Raw genomic sequence first — 18,352 nt, 5'->3', positions numbered from 1 at the left:
AGGCACCTTGTGATTCAGGGTGATAGGCTGACAACCTACATTGCTTTATTCCTGCGCTGTTCATTACTTCTTTAAACAGCTGTGACATGAAATTCAAACCCTGATCCGACTGTATTCCTTTTGGTAATCTATAATCTAGTAAAGAATTGGGCTAACTCCTCCACAATCACCTTTGTTGTAATTTTCTTTAAAGGTATTGCTTTCAGTATTTTTAATACATTTAAAAGTCGAAGCGATCTCCCTGAAGCTGCACTTAGCCTCAGGGAGATGTGCGCTCTTTCATGAGCATGCGCAAAAGAGCACACTCTCACTTTTAGGGATTCCCCCGCCCACACAGGGAGCGCATAGCGCTTCCCGGCGGACGTCATGCTGGGGCGGGCCTTAATTGGCCCACCCACGTAAAATGGCGGCGGGGCCCACTTTGCTGGCGGGGATCGGCTCCGCGCCCGCTGGAGATTGGGTTGGTCCCGCCCGCCTGACTGGCAGAAAATCCTGTCCTGGGAGTCTGCCTGTGCAGGAAATTGTCAATTTACATCATGCAGTGTGATAATATTTTAGTATCTAAGATTTTGAAATAAAATAATAAATTAAATATGCCATAGTTAAGTGTTATTTTTAAAATGGAACTTTCTAAAGCATGTATGGTAGCACAGTTGGATATGAATAATTTCAATAAAATGGCACTTATCAAAGTAGGTGCTTTTTTGAAATAATTACCTGTTTCAGGCCTGTGGCTGTTTTGCACCTTGATAGTTAATGTCTCCCTGGGCAGCACAGCCAAGATTGGGAATTTGCCACCTGGGGAATCTCAGGTGTGAATCTGTTCTCTACCAGTCTGGTCAAGACAAAACTTTTACATCCGGTTTATTCTAACGTAGATAATGAATAATCTCCCTTTTCATTCAGTCAGAGCTGCTCACTTTAGTTCAAAACCATTCCACCCACAACAATCTGTGAAAATATGTGCAGATATATAAACTGTGATTAAAAAAAGAAACTCCAGGATAATTTTTCACAAAGATCCGGTGCTCTGGCTCTCATGTTAAAAGCGGAATATTTTCACTTTCCACATCTTTCCTAGAATAAATGGCTGGAGTTTTAAAATTTTAATTGCAGTGGAGAGTCAGACTAAATAATAACTTTGTCCTTCACAGTGAGAGCGAGAACACTTGCAGACATTTGGATCATCACAGTTTCCAGTTACTTGTTTGTTAAACTGGGCTTTGCTGTTGGACTAATTTGCTGTTTGAAGAGGATGAACCGAGTAAGAATTATTTAAAGCTTTCCAATAAGTCAGGAATTAGTGTTGAACTGTCACTTGACATTGAGAAAAGTGATGCCTTTGAACAGATATTATGTGGTCACAAACTGAATTTTAAAATACCGTTTAAATGTTGTACGTTTCCAGGTTTAAAGCGATCATCCATTGGTACAGATAAACAGAACAATTGCTCCAAATTGGGTGAAATCCTGGAGCTTTGGCATTTTTCCTGATTTAAATGCCAGAAAGTTCCTTGTTCCCACTTTCCACAAGACTCAAGGAAGAAATTGGGAAGAACTTAGATCACCATCCCTGTTTATCAATGAATAGACAATGCTCAATCTCGGAGTCAATTTTTTAACATTATTCATTGACTGTCACCAATATTCCTCTTTGGAAATTACTATTTTGGAAACTTTTAGGAAGCAATACTTTAATAGTTAAAGCATGAGCTGTAAAATGACGATGAACTGAAAATACTACTGTATTTTGTAACAATATAAATATATTTTTTGTGTGCGCTGTTATTCTTGTTATTGTGGACAGGTGTCACTAGAGAGCTTCAGTAGGGTTGAGTTTCAAGATCAATTTGTCACTTTGCAAACCACGTCTGTCCTTGGCTTGCTGCATTGTTCCAGTGAAGCCCAACGCAAACTGGAGGAACAGCATCTCATCTTCCGACTAGGCACTTTACAGCCTTCCGGGCTGAATACTGAATTCAAGAACTTTAGATCTTAAACTCCCCCTCCCCCCATCCCCACCCCTTTTCTTCCCCCTCCCCTTTTTTTTCAATAATTTATATAGATTCTTCTTTTCCCACCTATTTCCATTATTTTTAAATCTAAAACTAAAACTTTGTTAGTCTTTCCACCCCACCCCCACTAGAGCAGTACCTTGAGTGTCCTGCCATCCATTCTTAATTAGCACTTTTCTTAGATAATATCACCACCTTCAACACCTCTTTGATCCTTTTGTCTGTGACATCTTTTGATTATCTGCTCCTATCACTGCTTGCTTATCCCTACAACCACCCCACCCTCAACTTCTCTCTCCCCCCGCCCCCCACCTTAAACCAGCTTATATTTCACCTCTCTCCTAACTATACTTCAGTTCTGCCGAAGGGTCATGAGGACTCAAAACGTCAACTGTTTTCTTCTCCACCGATGCTGCCAGACCTGCTGAGTATTTCCAGGTAATTTTGTTTTTGTTTTGGATTTCCAGCATCCGCAGTAGCTTTTAGCTTTTTGTTTTTTACCTCTGTGGCAGGTTTGGCTTACCTATTTCCTCATGGTGAAATCTCAATCAATTCAAAATGAAAGATTCTATTTTGGAGAGCCCTGACCAGTTTGTGTTCCAGGGAGGAATGTTTCAAGGCTGTATGCTTCTCAGTGAAGTGAGATTTGTAGAATAGGAATCAGTTGGGTAAAAGACTCAACAATGTTGTAACCACTGGGAAGATTGAATTTACATCAAAGATGTGAGGTAAGCTGTATTGTTTAAGATGTTTACATAGAATTATATGATAGGTACAGCACAGAAGCAGGCCATTCAGCCCAGCTGGCCTATGCTGGGAATCATGCACCACATGAGCTCTTCCCACTCTTCTGACATATCCTGCTATTCATGTCGCTTTCATGTAAACTCTCACTTCCCCTGAAATGAATCATCAATGTAATGCTTGCCTCAGCTACACCAGCTGTTTATGAGTTCCAGCAAGAAAAGAATCAGGGAAATCCCTGATGCTCAGAACTGATTATAAATGAATGAAATAAAAACAGAAAATGAACATTGCTCACGTTACAGAATCACAGAATCACACAGTGCTGAAGAGGCCCTTCGGCCCATCGAATCTGCACCAACGTGTGAGAAACACCTGACCTACCTATCTTATCCCATTTACCAGCACTTGGCCCATAGCCTTGAATGTTATGACGTGCCAAGTGCTCATCCAGGTACTTTTGAAAGGACGTGAGGCAACCCGCCTCCACCACCCTCCCAGGCAGCGGATTCCAGACAGTCACCACCCTCTGGGTAAAAATGTTTCTCCACACATCCCGCCCTAAACCTCCTGCCCCTCAGCTTGAACTTGTGGCCCTCGTGACTGACCCTTCAACTAAGGGGGGCAGCTGCTCCCTATCCACCCTGTCCATGCCCCTCATAATCTTAGAAGCCTAAAAATAGGAACCTATTATTCTAGTGTTAACATTTTCAAACAGTTTATGATCAAAACTATTCTTCTTGGAAATTAGTAACTTCAAATTACCATAAATTAATCTATCTGAACAGTTGTTGGTTAAAATGTGACAAATAAAAATGCCGACAGGTTGAACAGTGATACAGAATTTTGTGAAAATGAATGATTACGTTAAACTTCACAGCAAATCACAGATCAGGGAGGTAAAGAAAGAGACTGGATCAGCAGCTCTGAGTGGAGAACATTGTTCAGTCAGAGGCAGAGTCATAAGTTCAAGGTTCAAGGAGGTAACTTTACTGGTGAGGTTGGTCAGCCACAAGGAGATCCTGATAGAAATATGATCACATTGTGGCCATGAGCTTTGGCTTCAGTGGCGTGAATCTACTTTACATTCAGATTTTCACAGCCTTAAAAACCTTCCACAAAACATTCTATCAGTAACTGGAGCGAGTTTATAATTCCAGGTTAGTTCCTTCCAATTACTTCCATTGAAGCCTTTGGATGGAATTTTGCATTAGCCTGCCATTCCCAACGTTGGGGTGAATTCCAGGTCAGGAATTCGGATGTAGTTGTGGTGGGACATTGGACGCGATTTTCCTGGAGGCGGCCAATTTAGCAGCTGCCTGCAGGTACCTTGTCCAATTAGGAACAGCAGCCAGGTTCCAGTGTTCCAATCAGTGTGGGCTCTGGATAGAGAATTCAGCCATTCTGATAATGTGGGCAGTGCCAGGGCAGGAAGAGGAGTGGCAGTGATGCCTTGGAGGCACTTTCAATGGGAGAAAAGAGTCATTGCAGCAAGGCAAGGATTAGTGGAGACATCGGTCCCCATTCAGTGGATGTGAGGGCATGCCTCTGCTATCCTGGGATAGCCCCACTTCGTGAATTACTGCTGACAAATAATCTGAAATCCTCAACTGACTCACAGGCCGGGGCTCCTGCTGCAAGGCCAACTCTGATCCATTGTCAGATCCCTGATCCAGTGAGAGGCCCATCCATTCCAGGGACAATCTCTTTCCCCATGCAGATAACTGGTTCATGGCCACAGTTCATTGGCACCATACTGCTGCCTGGCAGGTTGCCATCAAACCCGTTAGCCCACCTCCTGGAAAAGCTCATGGAGGCAGGAATACATTGAGGTGCCAACCCGATCTAGACCTTTCCCAATTTCCTCCCCACCAAGTTCCAAAGCCACCTCCGTAGGTCTGGGAAATTCAGCCCTTTACCTGTTGCAGTGATCCCATTAACAATGAGTCAGTTTTGTGTGGGTCAAGTTCTGTTCTGTTGCCCATTCTGTAAAAATGTCTTTATTCGATTTCCACTACATCCATCACTTAAGCCCAGTGTTTGTTCCTGAAGGATTTATTTAAATACATTTTTTGCCTTTTGTTAGATATCGAACAATTGGAATCCACCCAAGGCGACAGGAAATAAAGAAACTGTCCAATTACAGACCCTGAACTCTGACACTGATTTGAGATCATCGAGTGAATGACATAGCGCAGAAGGAGACCATTCAGCCCATCATGTCTGTGGCCAGTGATCAATCCAAGATCGGAAACTGAAGATTTGGTTTTATTTTGGATATCTCCTGTGGCCATATTTTTAGATAGCTAGATTGGTTTACATTGCAAATTGTCATTTCAGTGGTTCCCAGTCTCAGTATTTCTTATGTTACTTCACAAGCACTAACTTTCCAGGTTATTGTATGAAATTGCAATGGGTGGAAATTCATTTGGAAGTTGTTCTGAATTCATGATCTCCATTCCTGTCTGGTGAGGTTCCACACTGTCATCATGATTTTATGACCATCGCGACTGATGTTGACCCTGTCATGCAGCTGTGTGTAATCCTTGAAGAGTTGCAGTAAGGGTGTATGACTGTAGGTCCCCAGTGCATGATCAGCTGGACTCTCTCTGCACAGGAACTGAATGGAGCTGATTTGCTGCAAATGAGAAGGATTGAACCTCGGTTCAGTAAATATGGGTGTCTCTCATTCATCTCCCAACACCTGAGCACACAATGAGGCAGTAGAACCTCAGGAGTAGGTTGTGTCCATGCTCTCAAACAAGGGATTGTTTATAACCAACCATAGCTAAAGGATTAACAACAAAATAATCATGATAATATCACCATGAATAAATGATGTGGAAAAGTAAATTTGCAAATTCAAGTTGGAGTAACTAAAGTTTTGGGGAAAATGTATTTGTTTATCATCAACACTCATTTAAAATCCCCAATAATCACTTGATTGTATTGATAGATTGTGGTGATGAGATTGGTTCAGAATGGAATGGGAAAGTATTTCCTATAGTCATTGAATGACTCCTGCCATCTGCCCAGTCACAGACCTTCCCCTTTGATCTTTCCCTATCAGGGAATGTTTGATCTGTTTGTAAAGATAGCTCCCAACATTCTGTACAAGGCCCTAAAGTTGTAAACTTTGAAAGGAAATTAGCCAAATCACTAACCTGGATTTTCAATTCATTTAGCTCATAATTTTTGAATTCTGACATTGAAAATTTGTGACTGTTCATAGACGATATATAGAAAGGTTTGTGTGTATCTATTGAGTGTAAATTCAAATAGAGACTGAAAAATCATTAGCAAGTTTTGTAAGTCTATTATTAAAAAGAACCCTTTAACGAAGACATGTTTGGACAATTTTTGAAGTTTAATTGATTAGTATATGTCATGGTCAAAAAATTGAACTTTAATTTCTGAAGCTAATAAATAGTAAAGGAAAAACTGTACACAGTAAGAGAACAATAAAATTGTTTTTAAGAATCTTTAATGATGAATTTAACTTCTGTAGTAAAAAAACTTTCAAAGGAATGGTTGTGTTGAACAAAGGAATGATTCCAATGGTGTAGATATGTTTAATGTTGAATAAATATTATATAAAATTAATACACTCACTTCTGATTGAGGTATTGGGGGCTTGAGTCCCAGTCCAGATACTTGATCACCACATCCAGGCTACTTCAATGCAACACTGAGTGAATGCTACATTGGCAAAAATGCCTTTGGAATGTAAAGATAAACTGAGGTACTGCCCACCCTCTCAGCTTTCTAAGCTTACTATTTCGAAGAAGAACAAGAGAATTCTCCCTGATGGCCTGGCCAGCATTTACACCTCAACCGCCTTCTATAAAAACAGATTGTCTGATCGTTATTCCATTGTTGTTGGTAGGATCTTGCTTTGTGTGAAATGCCTGCTGTGTTTTGCACATCAAAACAGTGACTCCATTTCACAACTAAAGGCACTTTGCTCTAAACCACTTTGGGACATCCAGAGGTCAAGAATGGTATTATATAAATACAAATCTTTATAATCTGAAATTCTTCTGAGATGGGAGTTTGGTGCTCTGATTTTTAACATGCGCTGTTATGCGTGTTGCTGTGAATTGCTGTGCTAGAGAGCTGAAGTAGGGTTGGGGCATAGAAATGAAGAGGCTGGATTTTATGATTAGCTGTAAGGCAATGCTCTCGCTGCTGCCTGAGAAGAAAACTGCCTGGAAAGATCCGGAAATATCTGTGGCACAGACTTCCCCTTTCCTGAAGGCAGTTTCAAGCTGCAGCTGCGCCAAAGGGATTCTCGTGCATGCAGTGACAGAGATACTCTGGAGTAGCACTGAATCACTGATAACAATGTCTGAAATTCCATGTTATTTTGCTCACGTGCAGACTCCTGATTCAGATGCTCAGATTCCGTGAGGTACTGGCGGCCAATGCTGACAGTTTTGCTAATGTCACTGCCAAGCTGGGATAATTTGCCACTCTGGGTGGAATTTAATGCTGCTCCTGTGACTTTGGAGGCAGAAACCATATATTCCGGCGGGGGTGGTGGTGTATTGTGGGAACCCTGCTACCTTACTTTAATTCTGGGGTGGGAAGTTTTGTGGACGGATGGCAACTGATGCAATTAATTCCCACGTGAGGACCTCACCCCACTGCCAATGGTATTTAATCAGCAGCGGGTGGTGGAGTTGCCACATGGGGAGCCTGTTCCTGTTCATCTCAGAATTCATATTTTTAACCAGCTCCTCTAGCTTTATATCCATAATTCAACTTAAACAACTTGCTCACACCTAAATGTTCAGTCACTCCCATCAATGTAAACACTTGGATCAAGCCACATGTCCACCTCAATCATTTCCTGTAAAATGATCTCCATCTGTCACTCATAAAAGTTCAATATAACCAGAAGTGAACATTCACTACATTGTTCCTTCCTGTTTTAATGCAATTGTTGCCATTTTTAAACAGCTTCCACTTTCACTGTTAAATGGACTTTTTAAAAATAAAAGCTGCAAAAATCTGACGACATGTCAAGATGTCTGAGCAAAAGACAGAGATGGAACAAATAGAGATAAATGTTTTTCTAGATATAAAGGCAGAAAATGCTAGAAGGTCTCAGCAGCTCCGGCAGCATCCGTGGAGAGAGAGAGACAGAGTTAATGTTCTGAACCCAATTGGACTCGAAGCGATAAGCTAAAGGCCCGACCTTGATCATATGAATGTGGCTGTGCCTGAACTCTCTCAGCTGCAGAGGAATGGTCAATTTATACAAGGTGTCCCTCATGTGTCCTGCTTCCCTCACCCACCACCCCCACCCTCTGGCACCCTAAATGTGCTTGTACGCTCCCTCCAACCGCAGGGCAGCCATTCCCACCAGCCCCTCACCCCCACACCACAAAGTTGCCTCAACCACTGGGCAGCTTTTGCCTCTCCCCACCGCCCGCCAATGCACTTCAACCTTGAAGGCCAACAGGCATCCCTTGCAAGCCCTTTGCAACGTCACTGTGCACTCACCTCCGAGTTCCTGAAAGAGACACCTGCAGAGATAATGGATGCACTGGCAATAACTTTCCCAAGATTTCCGAGATTCTGAAAAGGCCCCAGCTGATTGGAAGTTATGACACCGCTATTCAAGAAAGGAGGCAGAGAAAAACAGGGATATAGAAGTTAGTTATCCTGACATCAGTCATCTTGATAGTCCTGGAGTCTATTGTTTAGAAAGTTTTTTAAATGCCCTTAGAAAAACAGCATAATTAGAAGAAGTCAACATGGTTGTGTGAAAGGGAAATTCTGTTGACAAATTTATTGGAGTTTATTTTATTCTTTCACAGAGTGTGCGCATCACTGACTAGGCCAGCATTTGTTGCTCATCCCTAATTGACATTGAGAAGATGGTGGTGAGCCTGCTTCTTAAGCCACAACAGTCCATGTGGTGTAGGTGCAGCCAGAGGACTGTCAGGAAGGGAATTTCAGGATTTATATCTAGTAACACTGAAGGAACTGCGTCAGCTGGGTAGGGTGGCAGGTGCACGAGGTGGTTAGTTGGGCCAGGTGAGTCCAGCGGCAGGTCAGTGGGTAGCGAAGTATTGCCAGGTTAGGGGCTAGTCAGGTCGGCCTGCGAGGTAGTCAAGGAGTTGGGGATAATCAGCTCATGGGTTCTGTTCAGGTAGAGTAGGGGGTGGTCATCTGGTGGTGGGGGCTACTCGGGGCAGGTAGTAAGTAATTGGAAGGGATCGAGGGGCACTCCTGGAGTCGGAGGGTGTGGGGGGATTTGGAGGGTGACAGAGCGATCGGGGGCGTTCAGCGGGGTAAATGAGGTAGTCACAGTGGGCGGGAGCTGTGGGCTATGTGTCAGGGGCGGACAGGTGGGGCAGTGTCAGTTGTATAGTTAGCCAGGTGCTAGGCTTAATTTTTTCCCGTCTAACGTTTCCTGAGTAACTATCCGGATAAGTAAATCGGAACTGTCTGAAGTCTCCGACTCTAACTCAGTGTTGGAGACATTTTCGGAGGTTCCCTAGGAGCAGGGGAATTGCCCATCAGAACATCACACTTCTTGGACAACACGTACAGTGTCCTTGCATTGCAACTTCATTGGATTGCATAGCGCAGCTTCCGGGTTACATCCAGTCTTTGCCGATCTGGAAATTGGACAATCTGGGCCTATATTTGAATATAACGGTTAGTCAAGGGTGATTTGGGTCCTTACAAATGGATGTGGGCAATAGTGTAAATGAAATAAGGAAGTGGTAGAATTGCTGCATCAAGTCTTCACCGTAGAAAAATAGGGTAACAGAAATGACATTCGATGGAAACAAATAATAAATCTAGGATTGGAACTGAATAACATTAACAGAAGCAAGAATGCAGTATTAGAAATAACAATGGCACTAAAGACTGACAAATCCCCAGGACCTGATGATTTCCACACTTGGGTTTTCGAGGAAAGCTGTGGGGATTTTGCAAAAGCTTCAGCCATGATCTTCCAAAGATCTCGCGTTTCAAGAATTTCCCTTTCGGTTGGAAATCCTGAATGTAACTCTGTTATTTTTGAATATGGAGAGAGAGAAAAACCATGAAATTGTAGATGTGTTTAACTTAAGTTATGGGGAAGTTATAGACATCTATAATGAAGGAGAGAATGACTGGACATTTAGAGAAAGTCGTCCTGATTAAAGAGAATCTACAAGGATTTGTGAAAAGTCGGTCGTTTCCAAAAAAACTGTGTTTTTTGAGTAAGTAACTAAATTGTGATTCAGGGAATATCTATGGGTTGTAATTTTTTCTCTCCACAAAACAGTTTGCAGAGTTTTGAACCATGGAACAAACAACACTAAATAAAGATTTCTGGAATATATAAATGAAAATACTTTTATTTAAACATCAGCAAGAGATTGTACATAAGCCTATAGAGATCTAAATCTTTATTCAAAGATCATGCAGACTTTTAGCAAAAATCCCATACATACGAATACCAGTGAGTGGTGAGTTCAGCAGTGATTCGACATAGCTGTTTAACTAGCAACTGATCAAGTTACTTCCTTGACCACAGCAGTGAGTAGCTTTACATTTAACCTATTATAATTTTTTCCTTGGACTGGGCTTGCATATTAAACTGACAGGACCTTAGGTCCTGTACAAATTCTGCTTAATACAAAATGTACAATAGTATGTTGAGTTCTTTGTCTAAAACCATGGAGTAAATGCCCACCCTCACACATAATTCCCAAGCAATGTGAGTTGTTTCACAGAATCTGTCATCTACCTGAAGATGCCATATTGGACTCAAAATGTTAACTCTGTTTCTCTCTCTCCAAAGATGCTGTCAGGCTTGCTGAGTTTTTCCAGTATTTTCTGTTCTTATTTCAGATTTCCAGCATCTGCAGTCTCTGCATTTATCTCATGCACCTTATCAGGCTTAGGAATGTCTTGTACCAAGTACAGTCTCAGCTGTTAACTCTTACCCAAAGACTTTCTTATTTGTGAGAAGCAGCTTGGAACATTCAGCAGGTTTTATTTTCCTTTGTAAAAGTTGTTTGGCCTTGCATTGCAGATAAAATTGGGTCATTTATAAAGTTTGCTCAGCTTTCAGCAAAACTCTATATTCCTATGGCAGTAATATATATCAACCTCTGGAAAGTATCAACATCTCCATAAGAGCCTGTGAGCCAAATTAAAAGCTCATGGAATTAATGAAAAATGATTGCTTAGGCGATTGTTTTATAAATTTTTGCCCTTGAGATTTATGTTCTTCCGAATGTGACTATTTTGTTCCTGATTTATTGCCTCTGATCTTCTGTTATCTGGAGTTTGTCTGATTAACTGTGAGTTCTGCTAGTTGAGATCCTTCAGGGTGGCCAAGTTGTGCTATTAGTAATAGAGTTGATCTGCAGACACTTCTTGGGTGGAAACATTAATTTATTCACAATATACTCAGCAGCAACTACACGTGTGCTTTCAACTCCAACTCTATCTCTACACTGACTGCTGAGGTACCCGCTCTACACTTCTATTAGTTATCACCGACCATGTGCTCTTCCTTACAAGTGTTATTCTAAAAGGTACATTACACACTAAATAAATCCATTTTTACTATATTCCACCCTCGCTAACTCAGCTATACATATTATATTTGCAAGTAGATATTTTCAAGTCAACTTAATATTATCACTGGGTCAGGAACTTACAAGTTCAGTCTTTCAGCTGCTTTCCTGGTATGTGTGGAATGTCGTAGCTCCACAATTTAAAATACTTTGTCAGGTACCTCCTTTTCCGGAGTTGCCTGAACATTAGATGCATCGGTGGGCACCTGCAGTTCTGTATCCTCAACTCTTACAGGAACATCAGATGTGTCAGCCCTGGGTTGAGTGTCCTCGGCAGGAACACAGACCCGGTCGTGGTCACTGGTGGAAACGTATCTTCACGATTTATCTCTCTTCCTTAAATGGTCAACATGTTTACGGATGATCTGGCCTTCCATTTCTACACGGTAAGATGGTGCTCCAGTCACTACACTTATTTCACCTGGTAATCTTTTTTGTCTTTCCACAAAGTTCTTCACGTATACCAGCTTTCCCACGGTAAATTCCCTCTCACGACTACTCAGCCATGTTTATTTTTCTGGATTCCTTTCTACCTTCCCTTCTAAATTCGGCATTATTAAGCTCAATCTCGTCCTGAGATGGTGTTTCAACAATAACTCCGCAGGTGTGGCACCTGTGGATGTGTGAGGGGTAGTCTTATAATGAAAAAGAAAGCGTGCTTCCTTGGTAGCCAAGGAATCACGAGTTAACTTTTTCATGCCTGTCTTGAACATTTGAACCGCCCTTTCGGACAGTCCATTGGAGGAAGGGTGATACGGTGCAGTTTTCACATATCAGTGATACCGTTGAGGCTGATAAACCGCTGAAACTCAGCAGTCATAAATGCCGTGCCGTTCTCAGAAACCATTATCTGGTAGTCCGTGAATGGCAAAACTCTGACGTAGTTTCTCAATTGTAGCACCTGACGCTGTTCACTTCACCTCTTATACGTCCAACCATTTTGAATGGGCATCGACAAGGAACAGAAATATTGTTCCCAGGAAAGGCCCAATGTAGTCAATGTGTAACCGCGCCCAGGGTCTACCTAGCCATTCCCATGGGTGTAATGTAGCTTTCACTGGCAACATTTGCAGTTGCTAACATTGAACACAGTGCTTTACTAAACTCTCTATTTCACAATCCATCCCAGGCCACCAGAAAAAGTTGCGTACTATGGTCTTCATTCGGGAAATTCCTGGGTTTAAACTGTGTAGTTCAATTAAAAGTGGCTCCCCACCCTTTGGATGAACTATCTCTCATGCACCCCACAATAGGATATCATCCTGATTGACTATTTCATGTCTTTTGTTGAAGCATGGCTTCATTTCATCAGATACAGGCTCCTTTGGCCAACCATGTTGCACTTGTTCTCGTACTTGAGATAGGACTAGGTCCCGACTTGTCCAGTCTCTGAACTGTCGAGCACATACCAGCAAGAAATCTAAGACATTTAACAGTAAAACAAGTTCCTGTGGAACTGGGAATTGCTCCTCATTTTCTTGTAAAGGCAAAAGACTAAGGGTATCGGCCCTTGCGATTTGATTGCCAGGCCTATGTAGGAAAGTGTATTCGTACGCTGCCAGAATTAAGGTCCATCACTGTATTCTTGCTGAGGCTGTGGGTGGCATATCTTTTGCCTCACTAAACAAACCTAACAATTGTTTGTGGTTTGAAATGACTGTAAAGTGCCGGCCATGTACGTACTGGTGAAATTTATTGACACCAAAGGTAATGGACAGCCCTTTTTCTATCTGTGAGTATCCCTTTTCCACTGTGGTGAGGGTGCTTGATACATAACCTGTTGGGTGTTTCTTGCCGTCATACATCCAATGTGATACCACTGCTCCCACTCCATAGGGAGATGCGTCACATGTCAGCACCAATTCTTTCGCCTGGTCATAATGCACTCAGAGATTGGACAAGTGCAACAATTGCTTCACCTTTATGTAGGATTCTTTCTGGGACACCTCTCAAGAGCAATGTTAGTTCTTTATGAGTGGGGATTGCAGTGGGCCAGCACAGTAGACAAATTGGGTAAGAACCATCCTTATAAGTCAATCATTCCTAGGAATGATTTGAATTCTGAGGCGTTCTTTGGCGCAGGTGCCTGTCATATGACTCTCACTTTCACCTCAACCGGGTGGAGACCCTGTGAATCTACCCGGTGACCCAAACAGATTACCTCCCTTGGTTGCAACGTGCACTTTTCTTTCAAGCGCACACTTTAATCTCGCCCTTTTTTGACTTCACTATTGGCCGGACTTCTCTCAGATGCAAGTTTAACTTCCCTAAACTCAATGGCCGAGTCTCCCAAAATTTCATTATCAGTCTGCTTCTTGGAAAATTCTGCGACTTTCTCTTCCAAAGCCTCTTTGGCTTCATTTAGCTGATTCTTCAACTCTTCCATCTCCTTTTTATATTTGTTTGCTGCCTCCTGGAAAACTGAACATTGTTGTGTCTTCTCTGCCAACTCATTCTTCAGTTTGTTCAGAGAGGTTCTGAATTCTTTCTGTTCCTCTTCATACTTTCCCAGAGGTACAAACTTTGACCTGAGGGAATATTGTAGTGTGTGAAGGTCTTTTAACAGCTTTTCATTTTCCCTTCGAATTTTGCTCATCTCATTTTGAACTATGTCATCAAACAGGGTCTCTTTGAGTTTCTTCAGCTGTTCTCCCAGGTTTTGGTTTTGGACAGCCTGCATTTCTTCACAAAATAAAAACAGAATTACCTGGAAAAACTCAGCAAGTCTGGCAGCATCGGTGGAGAAGAAATCAGTCAACGTTTCGAGCCCTCATGGCCCTTCAGCAGAACAGGTTGTTGAGTCCTTACACACTCCTTCGTCAAATCAGGAACACTTCCAGCTTCCTTTAGGAATCTCAGGGGCCAATCACGGTTTATTTTCCTTAGCCAATTTCACCATAGAGGGCTTGGTCCTCTGCCTCTCAATACCAACACTGGTCACTTTGCAGATTGGCTTCCGTAATTGACAGTTGCACTGCTTATGTCTTTACTTGCCTTTCTTGACCTATGCAAGTTCTTAGTTTGGTGGCTGCTCACTCCAAACTTAACTGATGTTCACCATTATTCAAATATCTGAAAGTATGTTCCCTGATTTTTCATGTCCACTTCCATTTTAACAGATTTGCCATTTACTTTCACTGTGACAAATATTGGCTCTCTCTTTCCAACTTTCAGATTAAACAATGAGGAATTGTCAGAATTTGTTCTTTCAGGCTCTTCCACATTGTAGATTTCATTGGGCCTCTTCTTTTGTTTCCAAGCAGCTTGAATCTTTCCTTGCACTGCCTCATGATATGTCCATTTCTCTGACATTAGTAGCATTTGAATTTTTTAAACTGCCAATTTGCTAAAAGACCTATTGTCTCCACCTCTATTATAATTATTCTTCAATTTCACTGCTCAGTTATTTTTCTTTATTCTTCAGCTAGCGGGGACTGTTTCCGGCTTCTTAGCAGAGCCTTGCCTTTTTGCGTCACATTCGGCTGAGGTTTCCAATCCAATGTGGAAGACAATGCCATTTTGCATACCCTTTGTTGCTTGTGAATCTCTTAAAGTGCTTTCCATGGCCAGTGCTTTCTCTAGCACCTTCTTGAAATCTAGATTCACTTCGGACAAAAATCTTTTCTGAATAGCAGCTTCTTTCACACCTCACACTAAACTGTCTCTGAGCATATCGTTCAGAGTCGTAGTCAACTCACAACATTCTGTTAGCAGCTTCAAATTTCCCAGATAGCATGCAATTGTCTCACCTGGGGCTGTATTTCGCAAATTCAACCTAAACCTGTACATTGTGACTGCGGGCTTGGTTTGAAAATGTCCCTTCACAAGGTTCATCAATTCATCAAAATTCTCCGAATCTGGGGCACTGGATGCCTTCAAACTGTGAATAAAACCATAGGTTTTGTTCCCACAAATACTCAAGAGGATCACTCACTTCTTCTCTTCCCCTGTAATCTCGTTCACTTGATAAAAGAATGTAAGGCGTTCTATGTATTGAGAACAATCATCTCCGGCTGGTTCAAAAGGATCAATTCTCCCAAACTGTGCCATTCTGAGGGAGGATAACTTCTTCAATTCTAACGGAGATTGCTAATTACAATCACTGGGTGAGGTACAGTGCCAATTTCTTTCTAACTTGATTTCTTCTGTTTAATCCTGTTTTATCCTTGTCACCAGTTTGTTGTCGGGTGGCCGAGTTGTATTATTGGTAATAGAGTTGATCTGCAGACACTTCTTGGGTGGACATATTAAGTTTATTTACAATATACTCCGTAGCAACTACACGTGTGCTTGCAGCTCCAACTCTATCTCTACACTGACTGCTGAGGTACCTGCACTACTCTCCTATTGGTTACTACAGATCATGTGATCTTCCTTACAAGTATTATTCTTAAAGGTACATTACACACTAGATAAAAGCATAATTACTATATTCCTCCCCTTCAACTCAGCTATACATGTAATATTTACAAGTACCTATTTTTCAAGACAAAATAATATTTACGCTGGGTAAGGAACTTACATTTTCAGTCTTTCAGGTGGCTTCCTGGTACGTGTGGAACGTCGCAGCTCCACAACTTCAGATTCTTTGTCAGGCTATCTCCTTTCTGGAGTTGTATATATAAAATATATGTATAATATAAGTATATATAAACTAACATCCCAAATGTGACCCCTTTTCGCCCCATCACAAAGTATTTTGATATTGATAAGTTCCCACTTTGAGCTACAATGTGTTTTCTATTTTCTGCCAATTTCCTGTCTCAGCTTGAATGTGAACAGCTCTGATCATGTCACAATCCAGAGCTGCAAAGAAAGTGGAAGTGCCCGTTCTGTGGTTTCACAAGAGAAAACGTCAATGAATTAATTGTGCAGAGTAAGGACTGAGAGTCTCAGTTTGTTGTCTATCTCTGTACTGGGAGCTTTGCAGCTCAGTCTCAGTGTTTCTGCAAGTTTCTTCCCACAAGGTAAGCAATCTAAATGTGATCATAATTCTTTTTATTGGATTGATTTAAATGTGGTTTGAGTAATTGAACACATTGCTCAAAGATCTGCTACTTTCTGAACGTTTACTCTTTCAAATCATCTCTTCTGCTGCACCCTGTTCCTCATCAGACTAAACATGGACATCAAGTGCCTGTTCATGTGGTTTCATCTTTTTCATAAAACTCCAAGGAGGTTTCTTACAACTGAATGACTGCCATCTGCCATTTTACACATTTTAATCTCTCCTGCTTGTTGCCTGGCCAATGTAATTTTTTGGCTAGAACTAGTCTTGGATTCTCTAGTTTGCCATGTGATGTTCTGGTTTTGCTTGAGGTTTTGATTGACTTCAAACTTCTGTTGCCTGTTCAATTCTTTAACTAATCCATGATGTCCAATTGAATTGAAAATGTCTCGTAGAAAAAAGAGAAGCTAAAGTCACAAATGCAAAGTAACAGAACAGATGAATCATTATTGACAATCTTGATTGGTTATCTTTAACATCGATGTGTCAGCTACCCCTAATTTTAAGTCAGTTCCTCCAGTGAATATGATACAGGAAAAAGCAGAAACTCTAATTGACATAAGGATCTGTCAACCTGTTACCTTCTAATTCAGCTTGGAAAGCACAGCAATGAAATCTTGCAGCTTCATATTGTCAAAGTTTCCCTTTCTCAGCTCAGTGCTTGTGATGTGGTACAATGCTCCTGTTCTTACAAACCACCCTCAGACCTACTGTGAGTAGCACCATATCAGATACCTTATCCTTAAAGTATGCAGTGTGGAAATAAATAATCAGGAGGATTTGTCTCTTTAAAATGTTGGAAAATAATGTAATTGATGGGGTTGTGCCACGGTTTCTAACTCTGGTCACGTGACTAACCCGAAGCAGTAGATGATTATCTTCCTGTTACGGTTTTAGAGGAACCACATTGGGGTCTTAGGCAGAATGTTGAAGGGTGTGGCTGTGGTTCATCTAAAACTGTGATACCAAGATAACCATTTACTTCCTTGTGCTGCTCACGTGATCAAAGCCAGGGCAATTAGACAAACAAATGACAATTTTGTCCAGCATTTGCAGATCTGGAAATAAATAATCTAACTTGTGTTCCAGAGTTGGTGTGAGATATTTCATTTGTTGTATCACATTTAAAAATCACTTGTCACACATTTCAGTTGAATTGTTCAAAATATGAAATGTTGGTCTGGACTCGTTTGTGCCCTTTCCGATCAGAGTCAGAAGATTGTGAATCCGACACCAGGGGTCTGGATATCTAATCTCAACTGATTCTTCAGTCCATTCTGATGAAAGGTCATCTTGACCTCAAACATAAACTCTCTTTCTCTCCACAGATGCTGCCTGACCTGCTGAGAATGTCCAGTAGTTCTTGTTTTCATTTCAGATTTCCAGCAGCCACAGTATTTTGCTTTTGTGTATTTGATTTTTCATTTTTTTTGGAGGAGTCATCATTTGAACGAGATGTTCATCTGATGCACTGTGGCTGCATGCTTCACAGAAGGCCAGGTTAGTGTGAGGCTAGTCCCATTTAAAGTTATTTGGCCCTTCTTAAAGGGGAGGTGTATTCTACCTGCTGCAGGTGCTGGACTTGGATGGGAGAGACATTTTTCAGCAAGAAGAAACCAAAGGATTGGGGCAGCAAGGTGGGGAGTGGACTCCTGGGTTCTCAGATACAGCGCTAGATGCCTTAATGCAGGAGGTGGCATGGGGGGTTAAGAAGCCTTCCCAATCAGCACTTAGAAGGCAATTGGAGCAGATAGCTTCAGAGGTCAATGCCAGGTTTCTGGCCCTGAGGATCTGGTCACAGTGGCAGAAAAGGTTCAATGGCCTCACACAATTGTCATAGAGTCATAGAGGCATAGAGGCCTACAGATGGCCCTGAGGCCCATCGGGTCTGCGCCAGCCAAACAAGTACCTAACCATTCTAATCCCATTTTCCAGCACTAGACCTTGTATACCATTGCATCATAAGCGCATATCCAAATACTCCTTAAATG

The 18,352-nt window shown here is 41.7% G+C and overlaps 1 protein-coding gene across 1 annotated transcript in view; it reads left to right on the top strand.

Moving 5' to 3' along the window:
* LOC144686004 (uncharacterized) overlaps positions 1 to 6,238 on the top strand; it is a 93,458-nt gene extending 87,220 nt beyond the window's left edge. Inside the window, exon 11 of the mRNA XM_078551121.1 lies at positions 4,846 to 6,238. Within this exon, the coding sequence (XP_078407247.1) occupies positions 4,846 to 4,886 (41 nt within the window). The 3' untranslated portion in view covers positions 4,887 to 6,238. The remainder of the gene's footprint in view (positions 1 to 4,845) is intronic.
* The last annotated feature ends 12,114 nt before the right edge of the window (positions 6,239 to 18,352 follow it).

This window comes from Cetorhinus maximus, chromosome 10 (assembly GCF_964194155.1).
Source record: "Cetorhinus maximus chromosome 10, sCetMax3.hap1.1, whole genome shotgun sequence".
In the NCBI taxonomy this organism is placed as follows: Eukaryota; Metazoa; Chordata; class Chondrichthyes; order Lamniformes; family Cetorhinidae; genus Cetorhinus; species Cetorhinus maximus.
The sequence above is the reverse complement of the archived record's forward strand: the minus strand, read 5'-3'. Positions and strand labels throughout refer to the sequence as shown.